Here is a 14485-nt window from a genome sequence, read left to right on the forward strand (position 1 = left end):
TATTTGAGGTAAATTCAGTATTCCAGGATTCTGACCCTTTTTCTGATTCCAAGCACAAAACCGTTTCCATTTAGTGGAGTAGGCTTTTCTAGTAGAAGGCCTTCTGGCCTCCAAAATGACATCCTGCACCTCCTTGGAGAGTAGGGTCTGCTGTGAATTTAAGGAATCCTCCATGCGGCTAGATTGAGTGTTTTCAGCTGACTGTGAAGAGTTTTGAAGTTGTGCTGAGTCAGTAGAAGAGGCATTAGAGGCAGGATCCATGGTGGGGAATGTGTCAGGCTCCTCAGGAGTGGGTACCAGTGTTGTCTTGGCAGTCTGGAGCAATGAGAATCATCTTTGGTCTGTCTGCTCTGGCTTTTAATAGAACTTTGGGCAGCAGTGGAAGAGGTGGAAAGGCATAAACCATCATTGTTGTCCAACTGAAAGAGAGTGCGTCCACTTTCCAGGCCTGTGGATGAAAGGTCCTTGAGCAGAATTTTGTCAATTGGTAATTTCTGTGGGTGGCAAAGAGATCTATGTCTGGCCTTCCCCATGCTTGAATTATCATTGTAAAAACTTGAAGATGCAACTTCCATTCGTGTGGATCTGTCATATTTCTGCTCAGGTTGTCCGCCAGCATGGTTTTCCTTACCTGGCAGGAACTGTGCTTGAAGTTGGATTTGTAATTCCAGAGCCATGTTCCAAAGAGACATGGCTAGCCTGCATAGGGGGTATGAATGGGTTCCTCCCTGTTTATGTACCACATCACTGTGGTGTTGTCTGTCCTTATCAATAGCTGGCCTGAATGCAGTAGGTCTTTGAAAGCCATAATAGCATTTATTACTGCTAGCATTTCCTTTTGATTGATGTGTAGGTGCTTTTCTTTTTGTGACCATTTGCCCTTAATGCACCGATCTGTCATGTGCGCCCCCCCCCCCCCAGGCGTAGTCTGAGGAGTCTGTTGTGATGACTTGATTTGCTTGAGGCTTGCAGAATGGGAGACCTATGTTTCTTTGGCATGCTTGAGCCCACCACAGACATTCCTTTTGAAGACATGGAATCAGTGGTATGATTGTTTCCAAACTGTGACTGTGTTGAGACCATAAGTTTTTTAGGTATCATTGAAGTTTCCTCATATGCAGCTTTGCACATGGGATTAGCAGGATGTAAGATGCCATGAATCCCAGAGCCTGCAGGATTTTCCTTGCAGTCAGCCTGGTGAAGGTTGCCAGTTGCCTGAAGTATTGAGTTAATTGCCCTTGCTTCTCTGGCGTGAGGTAGGCCATCTGGGTGTTTGTATCCAAGCTGGCACCCAGGAAAATTATTCTTTGAGAGGGTATTAGTCTTGACTTCTTTTTGTTGACTGTGTATCCCAGAGATTTCAACAACATTATTATAAACACCAGGTGTTTCAGAAGAGTGTGTTTGCTGTCCGCTTGGATCAGGCAGTCATCCAAATATGGGTATATTTGTATCCCTTGAAGTCTGCAGAAGGCAATTACTGATGCCAGGCATTTCGTGAACACTCTGGGTGCAGTAGATAAGCCAAAGGGTAATGCAGAGAATTGATAATGGGATGAACCTGCAAGAAATCTGAGGTATCTTCTGCAATCTTGTCTGACTGGGACATGCAGGTATGCCTCCTTGAGGTCCAATGTTACCAGCCAAGACTCCTTTCCCAGCATGGGAAGAAGCTGCTGTAATGTGAGCATCTTGAACTTTGGTATGAGCAAATATGTGTTTAGGATGGATAGGTCCAAAATAGGTCTCCAATCTTTGCCCTTCCTTGGTTCCAGGAATAGTCTGGAATAAAATCCTTGACCCTGTTCTTGTGCAGGTACCTCTTGAATAGCTTTCATGTCCATGAGATCTGAAATTTGTTTTTGTGCCTCTGCCCTTTGAGTGTGTGGCAGGTTTGGCATGCCTCTCATTTTTGGAAGGGTGTGAAAGTGGAATCTGTAGCCTCGGTCTATAATGTCCAGGATCCATTTGTCTTTTGTGACAATATGCCAATTTTTCGAAAATAATGCCAGTTTTCCGCCTAAAGGTGCTGTCATTTGAGCTTTGCTTGGCATGCAAAGGGGAAAGTCATTGGGTCTGCTTTCTGAATGGCTGTGAACTATCCTCACCCCCTCTTGTTGTAGGTGTTTGCCATTGTCTGCCTCTAAATGATCCTTGAGATTGCCCTCTACCCCTCGGGTGCCTGTATCTACCTCTTTGAGGTCTGTCCGTGGCTGGAAAGGACCAATTTTTTGAAGGCCAATTTCTACTGAAGCGTGGGGGTTGTACCTGTAGGAAATCTTTCACTGTTTGCATTGATTTTGCCTTTTCCTCCATTTTCTTTAGTACCTCCTCAGCTTTAACACCAAACAATACATCTTTTTGAAGAGGTGCATCTAGTAATTTAGCTTTGACATGATCTGGTAAGGTTTGCTCTTTGAGCCAAGCATGTCTACGTATGACTTATCCTGTAACAGCAGCTCTACAAGAGGCACCTAAAGCATCAAAACCACATTGCAAGGTATGTTTACCCACTTGCTCTGCACTATGCAACAAATCCTGCAACTCCTTCAAGTCTGGTTGTTCAGGTTGTGACATTTTGCTTTTCAACTGAGATAACAAAAACTGCTGATACTTTAACATATGGAACTGACAGTTTAATGCCCTCATGGTTAAGGTGGCTGACGTGTATACCTTTTCCCTCCACCTTTCTAAAGCTCTGGAATCTCTCTCTGAAGGTAATGGATTTTTGGCAGTGGAGGCCTTAATTCCCTTGGGATCCTGTGAAATAGTTTCTGGGTCAGCCGCATGGCTTTTGTATAGGAAATGGTGTGAATCAGGAACCCGGTAATACCTGTCAGGCTTGACTGGAGCTGGAGGTAAAGAATCTGGGTTAAGGCTGGGCTCTGAATACACATCATCTAGTATGTCTAAGACAGGAGGTATAGCCAGAGGCCTGTGCTGAGGGAGCAAGAGGAAATCCCTGAGCCTTTTCTTGGAGTCTGAGTACTCTTGGCCTTCCCAGTGGAAGTGTTCCCTCAAGGTATGCAAGGTTTCCCCAAAGAGTAATCCTCAGGGGGGGAGACAGAGGGAATGGACTCCTCTGCATCAGAATCTTCGAAAGGGGAGTAAGAATGTTTCTGGTCCTCAGAATGTTCTGAAGTAATGGAGGCCTGGTCTGAGGAAGGGTATTCTTCCTCCACTCTGGGCCTTTTGTCTGAGGGGGGTTGAGAACCCCTGATAAGAGTAATCAAATCCTCAGCCATTTTGAGCATCTGCTTTTTAGGCATGGGGCCCTGAGAGGGGCCCTGTGGAGCTTGTCTTTTTGAATGCATGGCTGCTTAAGATTTAGTGTAAGCCTTAATGGAAAAAGAAGAAGAAGGCCTGAAGACACCTTGAGAGGTGGCAGGCCTGTCTGAACTCTGAGTTTCCCCACCAAGAGTGGCTTCAGTATCTGTAGTCGGGGTGTGGGCCGAAGAGCCTGCGACCTCGGGCAGAGAAGACACCGCTAATGAAGTGCCATCGGTAGTCAGGGGCTGCGTAGGCGCCTCGCTGAGAACCGGAGCACCTGTAGTCGGCTTTAGTGTGGTGTCGGTAGAAATCACGGACCTCGTATGTTGGTCCTTATCTTTGCGTCGTTTAGTCAAAACTGGAGTCGGAGTATCAGACGACATATTGTAATTAAACTTTTTGCCAAAATAGTGTTGGGCGAACTCCACCCAATGCTTAATAGTGCGTCTGTTGAATGTAGCACAAAAACGACAGGCCGAGACGTCGTGGTCTGGGCCTAAGCAAGGAATACAGAGGGAATGTAAATCCTTATGCGGTATTTGCTTCCCACATGAAATGCAATTATTAACTTTGTCTGACATCGGTCTGAGGCAAGAAAAGTTTCCCCAACAGGGTACTTAGCTTTCAAGAAGTCTTCAGTTGAAAAATATTCGTAATCTCAGGAGCTGGCCGACCGGCACTTGCAAACTGCTTCTGCTTCGGGCACCGCACGGCAAGAAAGACTGAAGAAAATGGCGTCGGCTGGTTCTTTTATACCCCTGTCGCACTGCCGTCAGGGAAGAAGCGACAACATCCGATGCTGGACCTAGGCTTTGGAATTCGGCCAACCGAGGACCCGCCTGACGGCAGGAAAACCCATCTGTTATGACTGCAGCTGTATGCACGATGAACATCAGTCACTATGTAAAACTAAATGGAGTGATGCATTCAGAGAAAATACTACAGAAGGAATGTGGAAAGTTTTGAAAGAGAAATTGTTTTGAGTGCAAGAAAAAAAAAGTGTAACATCAGGATCTAAGCATACAATGTGAGGAGAATGCATTTCCATTAGAACAAGATATCTGATCAAGGATACAGACAAAAATATATAACAAATGAAAAATAGGTCAAACTACAACTTTAAAAACTGAAATAAAGACGCTGGACAAACAAAAGCATAATGTGAGACCAGATGAAGAAAAGTCTGAAGAAAACATATAAAGATATTGAGCATAACAGGAAACCATTTTATAGACAGATAAGCTGTGGAAGGAGTCAAGACATACAACTGATAAACTGTGTGTAGATTCTAAAATTTATTCTCAGACACAACAGATTATAGTTATCTTTACAAAATGTTATGCAAAATGGTTTGGGATCCACAAAAGGGTGATACGTTGTTCTAGTGATATCCCGGTAACCTCAGATACTAATCAAAACAAATTTTACTGAAAAAATAACTATGAAAACTGGATCCAAACAAAGCACTGGGAGGAGATGGAATAAGTATTCATGACCTCAGAACACTTCAGCAAGTGCTTATAGCAACTTTATATCTACTATTTAGTAGGTCATATAAATATGAGGAGACTCTTCAAGATTGGAGACATGGGTTTATTAAACCTGTCTTTAAGGAAAAGGGGAGTAGAACAAACCTAGAGTCATAAAGACCTTTAAGTCTACTGCCATGTTGTGGAAAAATAATGGAGAAACTAAAATTGGATTAAGTTATTTTCAGAACTTGAAAGGCTGGGACTTGAAACCATACATCAGCATGCATAGGCTGAAAAATAGATCTTTTACCACCTGTAACGATGTTCTATAAAAAAATATAACAGCTATAAATGAAAAATTGTGCTGTGATCTAATTTCTTTAACTTCAAGACTGTTCCACTGGGGATTGTGCAAACATAATATTGAAGTAGCTGAAAAACACTGGAAGCATGAGCCACAAAGCATCATAGAAAATGATGAAGTCTACATTACATGGGATCACCCATTACCAACAGTTCAAGACAGATGCAAGAAAACCAGATATAGTGGTCCATGAAAAGAAGACAACTGATCATTGAAATCACTGCACCCAGTGACTAGTGTCTTATGTAGAGAGACACAAAAAGTCATAAAATATCAGGCTTTACAGGCAGAAATGAGAGCAATGTGGAAGAAAGATACCCAGACAGTGCCAACACTAGTAGGGGCAACAGTTCTTATAAAAAAGAATCTACAATCGTATTTAGATAAGTTACCGATACATGTAACTCCATATGAATTGCAGGAGTCATCATTATTGGGCACACTGCGGGTGCTGCGAAGAGCATTTCTGGCTGACATCAATGACTGAAACAATACTAATTTCATGAACATTAATCATACTTTGACTCGGGGAATGGGATTCATTCCAGTCATGGTATTAGAAACCAAAAAGATCTGGAGAAATTAAAAAGGAAGATTTTATAGGAATGAGAAGTGTACTAATTGGTTCTCTGACAGAGTAGCTGATGCATGGAACAGACTACCAAATTACATTAAAGCAAGTACTAGTTTAGATATTTTTAAGAACAGCCTGGACACTTATTATGGGAACAAGTGTTTTAGTATATTGGCAAGCGAGAAGGTTATTAATGCCCGTACCCGGAATATCTGTATGCATGTATCCCTCCATCCACAATCCCTTTTTCCCATTTTTGCAAATGGGGTCGGGGTGTTACTTCAAAAGTGACAATCATCTAGAGCCAAGGCTTACACTGCAGGGCGGTTGGCTCTGCTGCAGACTTCTATGTATTTTCATAATTACTAACAAACAAATAGCAATATTTCTAGTACAGTGTTACATAAATCAAAACTCAAAATTTCTCTTCCTTGTATCTCGGTGCTTCCCACACACCACACCCCTCTACAGCAAGGAAATATGACCACAAATGGGAAGACATGAATAATAAGTGTCAGATAGTGATTCTCTGCACTGCGGCATGTCCTAAATGAACAATCTTAGTGATATTTTGTTTATAATTCCTTGTACTTTCTAATACTGCCTATTAGTAGCTCGTAAGTCACTTAAAGAAGCCAAATCCAAAAAGTTTGGGATACCATAAAGAGGTATGAGTGTAAACTAGAATTATGCAAAAAAAAAGGTGCTATAGGCTTGAATGAATTAAATGCCAGGATATGAAAGCTGAAACTAGAACAATTTGGAACAAAAGACACCCAGCTAGTTCCAACAGTATTAGGAGAACAAGGCTAATAACAATTTCCAAGCAAACTTCAAAATGCTATAATACATGCAACTCCTTATAAACTGTACAAAGAGGCATGGGTACATGGTGGATGCTGAGAAGAGCACTCTTGGCAAACATCAAATATTGATGCAATAATGTGTGCTTCAAAATGGAGTTTGACTTAAGAGCACAGTCCGTTCCTGTCAAGGTACTAGAAACCATGCACACCTGAAGAAATCAAATAAGAAAAAGGCCCACCTGAAAAAGGCAGGTAGCCCAATGCTGCCAAATACAGTCAGAAGGCCTCATTAATACACTGAACAATGGTCAGCATGCTACGTTCTCCTCCCTGCTAAAATACAGAACTCACAAACATATTGTTTGTATTCAGCAAATTATAATAATATCAACATGAGTTACAAGTCTGGCTTTTCATGTACTTTCTGTAACCAGAACCAGGTAGCATTTTTCCTGCTTAGTTGAGGTATCCAGGGCCACTAACACGTAGCTGCTACTGCTGGATGTTCATGGCAAAGCTTGCTGGGAGACTTACCTCAGAAGATACCAAGTACAGAAGACAATGGGGATATCCAAAATTCTAGGTACCAGTTCCTCAATCTGACCACCCCTGACTCTGTCAACTGATCTATGTAGCATCTTCAAATGTTGTTTGCAGCAATGTCTACAATACATGGAAAAGATCCCAGATTCTCCTTAATCTTCACAGGTAACCACATGTACTGATGCCACTAATCCGTGGCTAAAAGTTTGATCTATGACATACAGCCATACTTGCGAGACTGGCTCAATTTCCTCAGATGTTGGTCTTGCACATGTTTTTTGCCAATGAGTATTTCTACAAATGTGTGACCCAAAATCAAATTAGGGAAACTGCCCCAGAATGAATTGTAGTGCATCGTCCAGGAACAACACAGTTATTAACTATGTGCTGTCTACATGGCATTTTGATAAATCAATATGAAACCCTCCAGCCTTTGGTTAGCTCTTACAATTTCAGCATTCCCTTTCTGACTAAACTTTGTACTCTTGGTCACCTCAGAGAGGCAAAAAGTCTTTACCCCTCAGTATGGAAGAATGGCAATGTAACTACCCCGTGTCTTTTCCAGCTTGGAAATTTCTACTATACTCAAGATTTATATACTGCTGTCAATTTCTTTTATCATCCTGACCAAATTCAAATTAAACAATTAAGACACTGCACTCCCATCTTATACTAGTCTTTTTTGGAACAGCAACATAGTTGTTTTCAACTGATGCTTTTCCAAGAAAACAAAATAAAATTTGTGCAGTTATCTCCCAATTTGTTTTGCATTCTCTTAACCTGACTGAAGATTAAAAAAGAGGTGGCAGACAATGATTTACTTTAAAGCAGATCCAAAAACAGACCAAAAGCAAGCAATGGAAGTTTGTGACTGACATTGCTTTCCCTCATTGGCCTTGCTAGGAAGCAGTAGCTACCAGTGATTCATTGCCGGATACAGTGTTGGTGCAAATGGCTTAACGGGACATTGTTCAAAACCAAGCTCTGATAACCGCAACTTAACATGAAGCACAGTCATCATAATAACATGAAAGAAGTCTCACTGACCAAAATGAAGGGGAACCAAGGGTGCGTAGCTTCCATTATTTGTTTCATGATCACACCTCTGAAGAAGCCTCGCTGAAGGTAAACTTTAGGGTAATGTTGTTCTCTTGCTGGCTAACAATTACTAAAAAAATGAAGCTTTCTCCAAGATTTCTCAAATGTTTCGACTATTAGCTTATAGTCCCCACATGCCAAAAGCACAGCACCTCAGGGTAAGTCACACTCAGCCATTCTTTTATCCCCTAATTGAAAAATCCCACACATATTAGCAAGTCCCAAAGCAAGAGAAAAAAAAAATCACCAGTTTTTATCCAATTATAATTTTAGCACAAAAGAGTAGAAACTTTATGTTCTCTCCCTTTTGCAACTAACAGAACAACAATGAGTTATGCCCCAATACATTCTCCAGGAAACAGGCAAGCAGTTTTAAAGTTTTCATGACTAATACCTATAAGTGACAAGGTGTTTAGGTATTAACAAAGCTGTCAATAAACTAGAAGCAAAATGTTTTAAATGTAATCCAAGAACTACATGTTATAGTCTCCTGAACATAAGGATTAAATAAAATCTGGTCATATACCAATTATTGTTCTGTCAACATTATGTTTTTGTACTTATGTTTTGACATGACGTTTTCATTACTCTACCAACGTTATGATTTTTAACTTTGAGCCACTGTAGACTGGGCCAAGTCTGAATGGGTACTTAGACTAGTATACTTACGAGTTAACGAACAGAAAAATATATAAAATTCATACTGACCAGAAGAGTCTCCTCTCTGAGTTAGTTTTCATTACAAATGGTAATAAAGAACTGTTGGTAGTTAACTGGTACGCATTAATTCTAACCATTAAGCATGAAAGCAGTCATCAATTAAAGAAGCTTCCTCTGAAACATTAGCCATGTTGTTTGGTTTGCTTTAAACATTCGTTTCCACAAGTCTGTAGTGTTTTGAGGGTGTGTGTGTGTAATGCAGACCAAACAAGACAGAAACCACCAGAAACAATCCAAACACAGTTCTTTAATAAGGTATGGTAACCAGGGAACAGCCATAGTGCTGATCAAGCCAGGTACTGAAGCATTACAAGAAAAAAACATTTATAGAGGAGTATGCAGTTTAATAAACTGTATCTCTGTATACTAGCAATTCTGCAAACAGTGTTAGGGATGCAGTGTTTAGTAATGATGCCTCAAAGTACTTGAGTTTCTGGAATTGTTGCAAGCTCTGGTGCTTCCTGTACTCTCGCCTCTGGGTCTATATGGATTTCCTCCAAAGAAACTGATATCTTCCACACCCATAACACATGGCAGTGAATTGGTCATTGTCTAAACTGTCTATAGGAGTGTGTGTTCTCAGATGGACTGGAATGTCATCCAGCACTCCTTCTCTGCCTTATGCCTGTCACCTGCCTTGGTAGCCTCCGATTTCCTAATGATCCTAGCTATGTTAGAAACCTGGGAGGAAACACCCAGATATGCTCAGAATTAGTTCAAAATGATGTAAAAATCACTGAACCTACAGACATTGCCAACATACTGGCTGACAGGTTCAGTGCAAATTTCTCCCCCCCTACCCCCCAAAAGGAGAGATATCTATACCAGAGGATTGTAGCCCCCCCAAACATCTCAAATGCTCAGGTGAGAACCGCTCTCTCCAAGGCAAAAAACACAGCATCCATGGGACCAGATGGTGTCCCCGGTTGTGTGCTCCACGAACTCAATGAGGAATTAAACCCGCAGTTAGGGCAGCTGTTTAATCTTAGCCTCACCTCAGGATACGTACCCAAAGAGTGGCGTACGGCAACTGTGGTCCCACTTCACAAGGGAGGTGCCTCCACCGACCCTGGAAATTACCGTCCCATCAGCTTGACAAGCTTGGTCTGCAAAGCCATGGAGAGGATCATAATGGAACTCATAAATAAAGACATAGGGGACTTGCAGACATTGGATCCAACCCAGTTTGGCTTTGTCAAGGGCAGATCATGCCTTTTAAACTTAGTTGACTTTTTCAAAACAGTCACCAAGGCCATTGATGAGGGCAAGGCAGTCCACACAATCTACCTTGACCTGGCAAAGGCTTTTGGCTAAGTGACAGAACCCACAGTGTCAGAGTTGCTGGCGCCATGTCAGACTCCAAGCCTGTCACAAGTGGTGTCCCACAGGGCTCAGTCCTGGGCCCACTCTTGTTCGGCATCTACTTTTCAGAAGTACAAGCAAACACAGGAGGATTATGGCTGACAAAGTTTGCAGATGACTGCAAACTGGGCACCATAGTTGAAAACCCATCTGACAAAGATATCCTTCAGAAGGGTCTCATGGAAGCAGATAACTGGTGCCAGAACCATGGCCTAAAGGTTACCCCTAGCTACCATATAGGTGGCAATCCACTAAGCACAGAAGAGGTTATCAGGGATCTGGGGACCCAGGTTGACAGTAACCTTTCATTTGACACTCACGTTGCCAAAGTAGTTAGAAAGACCTTCTACATTGCCCACCTGATCATGAAAGGATTCACATCTAGATCAAGGGAGGTCATCGTTCCCCTGTACTCATCACTCATCAGACCAATGATTGAGTACAATGCCCCATTCGGAATGTATCTGACCCGACACCTGCAGCAATTGGAAAGGCCCCAAAAGTTCATCACCAAAAGGATAAAGGGTCTCAAAAATATGTCTTATGCTGCCCGACTGAAGGAACTCCAGCTCTACTCAGTCGCTTACCGTCTGCTCAGAGGCGACCTGTGCCTGACATACAAGGCCATGTCCAACCCGGAATTAATGAACATGCTTCACCTCAAAAAATCTAACTCCATCAGAAATACAAGGGCAAGAGACTTAAACCTTAACACAGTTATTAATAGGACGTGCTGGAGGGACAGATTCATCACCCAGAGACTCCCTATGCTGTGGAACAAAATCCCGGTGCATGTGAGGCAGAGCACCTCGCTGGCTTTGTTCAAGAGAAATCTTGACCAATGGATGGGAGATCGCAGGTATACCCCAGGGATTACCTCAGTGTCGCTGCTCGACAGAGGCACAGCAAAATAATGGGCGTAGTATCCTTCGAACTAAAGGGGTGGCGAAAGCCACAAAAACTTCTGGGCTAGGCTTATAAATGCCCTCGGGCAGATAGCCTAGTATGAACCTATGAACCTATGTCCCTGAATCGGACAGCACAGGTATTACAAAATAAATGAGTGCATATTTATATTCATATTTAGAGCATCCACACAAGAACCTAACAATCCTGTAGTCCAGAGTTTGTACAGTCAACAGTCAATAATGGAAGGGTCATATTCCTAGAGGGAGAACGTAATCCTTTGTCAGGATTTGCACAGTTTAGAACCCCTGAACAGATGATGCCATATTTTGTAGAAAGACCAGAGATTCTGAAGTAGCTATTTTTAAAATTAAGCAGGAGTCAAGATATTTGCAAGTGGCCTCAGTTTCAGTTTTGTCTAGTGATGGTGAGATTACCTCCCTGCCATTGGAAACTTTGCTAAATCTTGCAAGAGCACCAAAATGCAGAAATTTTGTTTTATCTGCATTAAATGCACATCCTTTTTAATGCAAAACCACTGAAAGATGAGCACAAGGAAGGGCTGATGCAGAAATTATCCAGCATCAGACTGATCTGCACACATTTAAGACCTCAAGAAGGCAGGGGTGGGAGGCTGCCATAATGGTTAAGGTGCTTACCTTACAGACACAAGGTGCAGGGTTTGATTCTCACAGGGGGTAATTGGCTAGGCTTAAAATGGCCCACAAAGGCAGTAGGTCTAGTACTTATCTATGAACCTATGAATCTAAGTATTGAGGGGAAGTGACTCAAAGAACAAAGGAAAGAAAGCATCAAGAGGTGAGCTCTAGGGTCATAACTGCAAAGCAAGCATGCGGCCCCTATACCCTCATTCAGTAGTCGGTTAGGTATCATGGGACTCACTACACAGATGAAGCAGTGTGATCTAGCTTGACAAACTCGGTACAGATCATGTGGAATATAGTGTCAAATGCTTTATAGTGGTCAGCAAATCGCACATGGATTTCCACAGTCCAAAGCCTTGTGGATGACATTACTGGGAAGCAACGAGTACTGCCGCCTTTTCTGAAATGCAAAGTCCACAGAGTCTAGATATTTATTTCAACGTACTGTTGCCTTGGAGATGTAGCTGTATCACCTGGCAAACTGAGCTTTCCCTAACTTTCACTGGACTATACAGAAAGGATCACTTCAGCAGCAGAATGTCATCATCTCTATAGCTAACAAACAGCTGGGGAAGGCTATGTTTCCGTGCACTTTCAGGGTTGAAAGCTTCTCAACAGATGCTCTAAGCTTGGAACCCATACACACAAAATGCTAGAGACCCCAGCTAAGTCCTTACAGAAAGAAAATCATTAGGCTGCCAAAGAATGGACAGGATTCCATTTGAATTGCTAATAAAATGTTGAATAAACAATGTCCAGGTTCTTTTTTTTTTTTTCTTAGCAGAAATTTACGAAGCATTCTTTATCACTGAGTTTAGTACTCAATTATTTAAAGGAGTTATTTTGACAGTAAAAGGGAATTACTGTTTATATTGGGAGAAGGGAGTAATAAAATAGATAGTCAGATGGGTAGTTGTATACCTACTGACTTTGCAACCAAAAGACATCCTGATCTACATTTATTACCCAGTCTTTCTAAGACTCTCTTCTGCCATGAGCTACCTTATATGGACAGTTTGGTTTGGCCAATCAACCAATTTATTTGTAGAAGGAAACTGACGTGTCACAGACAGAGACCCACACAAACATTTGGGGGGGGGGTCATGAAGAGTCGCACAGTGATCAGAGATTAGGACCAAATTCTAGACCCTTGAGCTCTGTGGGAAAGCACTAACAACTGAGCCCTCATAATGCTCTTGGCTTAACAGATCACATACACAAGTAAGATCAGGAAATATGCGAGGTTTGCAAGCCCTGCTGTGCGTTTCTGAAAAGCTCAATCAGTGGGTCCATATACGTAATACAAGCAGCAAAGAAGAGATGAAGCACATTCCTGAATGTAGCAGGCAAAATCACCTTACTGTGGTGGGCAAACTCACATGGGCATAGCATTACAGATGCCTGCAAGTAGGTAGAGCTTTCACATGGAAGCAAAGGCAAATCCAACCGTAGGCAAGGAGCAAAAATCACACTACAAACATGGGTGACAGACACCTTGTGGCAGGGGGCTATACCACCTGACAGCAGAAGATTCACTCGCATGGAGGCAGCGTCATTTTCACCTGGAGGTGGGAGGGGCTGCACATAGAGTCCTCTACATAGATCAACTTCCTGTGAAATATTTCTGTTGATACAACCTGACTCCTCCCCCACTTTTAACATTCAGAACAATCACAGGGGACTGGAGAATTAAATGTGTGTATCACTTTGAACATCAACATAAGAGTTCAAATGATAAAATACACTAGCCATACAGCCCATGACTTCTGCTACTTTATGCCTTTGAAAGCAGGTCTGCACTGGCCAAGGTCGGCATTTTCACCTCAGAAAAGGTCTTCGATAGCTAATCAGGCATGACCTCTGTGTCAGAACATGCTATGCACTCTAAAGCACTTAAAACCCTGGGGTCCCCATGCATGCATTGTCCACAGCTCTATCAATGAATTGTAAAACACCTGCACGGTTTACAACAAAAACAGTATGCAAAATACATGGTACAATTCTCACCTGGTGGGCAGCGCTGGCAACATTTTTTAATTTCTGAGTTGTAATATTCTGTTTCTTTGTTTCTGCATTGACCGTTTTCTGCTGGGTATGGTAGACTCTCCTAATGGGGGAAAACAAGGAATCAGTCAACTCCAGATCTCACAGGTTTCACCACTGTGTCAGTTTTGATTTCTTCTAACAATAGAGGTTTCAACTTAAAAATAAAATAAATTTTTACATATACCAAATATATATATATATATATATATCTATGCACTTTTAAAGGGGGCCATAAAACCTCCAAATCTCATGCGTCACATTTTACATCTACATTTAAAGGAACCATCTCTAATTTAAGTAAATTTTAATCTGAAAATTATTTACAAACTGTACCAATACAAAACCTCTTTCAATCATGGCTGGAGTAAAAGCAGAACAGAAAAATCATTCATTTACTTAGCTATTAAATGAACTAATTAGTCTTAGGGAACATTTCAGACAGGACAGTTGCACAGGCAAGGTGTAAACCATACCAAATTCTAACAAATCATGTGGAAAACTTATGCAAGTGTACACAATGCTCATAACACAAGAGTGCAAAAAATGGGTGCACAACTACAAAGAACTGTGATAAAAGGTCAATAATTATAACCAGTTCGTGTGGCCAGGAAAAGGATTCCAATCAAGAGTGAAGCTCAGGAGGGAAAAACTACTTCAAG

At 41.8% G+C, this 14485-nt stretch overlaps 1 protein-coding gene across 1 annotated transcript in view; it reads right to left on the reverse strand.

Moving 5' to 3' along the window:
• Positions 1–14485, reverse strand: part of LOC122808603 (tumor necrosis factor receptor superfamily member 1A-like) — a gene marked incomplete in the record, with an annotated part of 609848 nt that overhangs the window by 374669 nt on the left and 220694 nt on the right. The window contains 1 exon segment of the mRNA XM_044079560.1: positions 13788–13887. Within this exon segment, the coding sequence (XP_043935495.1) occupies positions 13788–13887 (100 nt within the window).

The sequence above is a fragment of the Protopterus annectens genome, chromosome 8.part0 (assembly GCF_019279795.1).
Source record: "Protopterus annectens isolate FY-2018-M chromosome 8.part0, PAN1.0, whole genome shotgun sequence".
Taxonomy (NCBI): Eukaryota; Metazoa; Chordata; order Ceratodontiformes; family Protopteridae; genus Protopterus; species Protopterus annectens.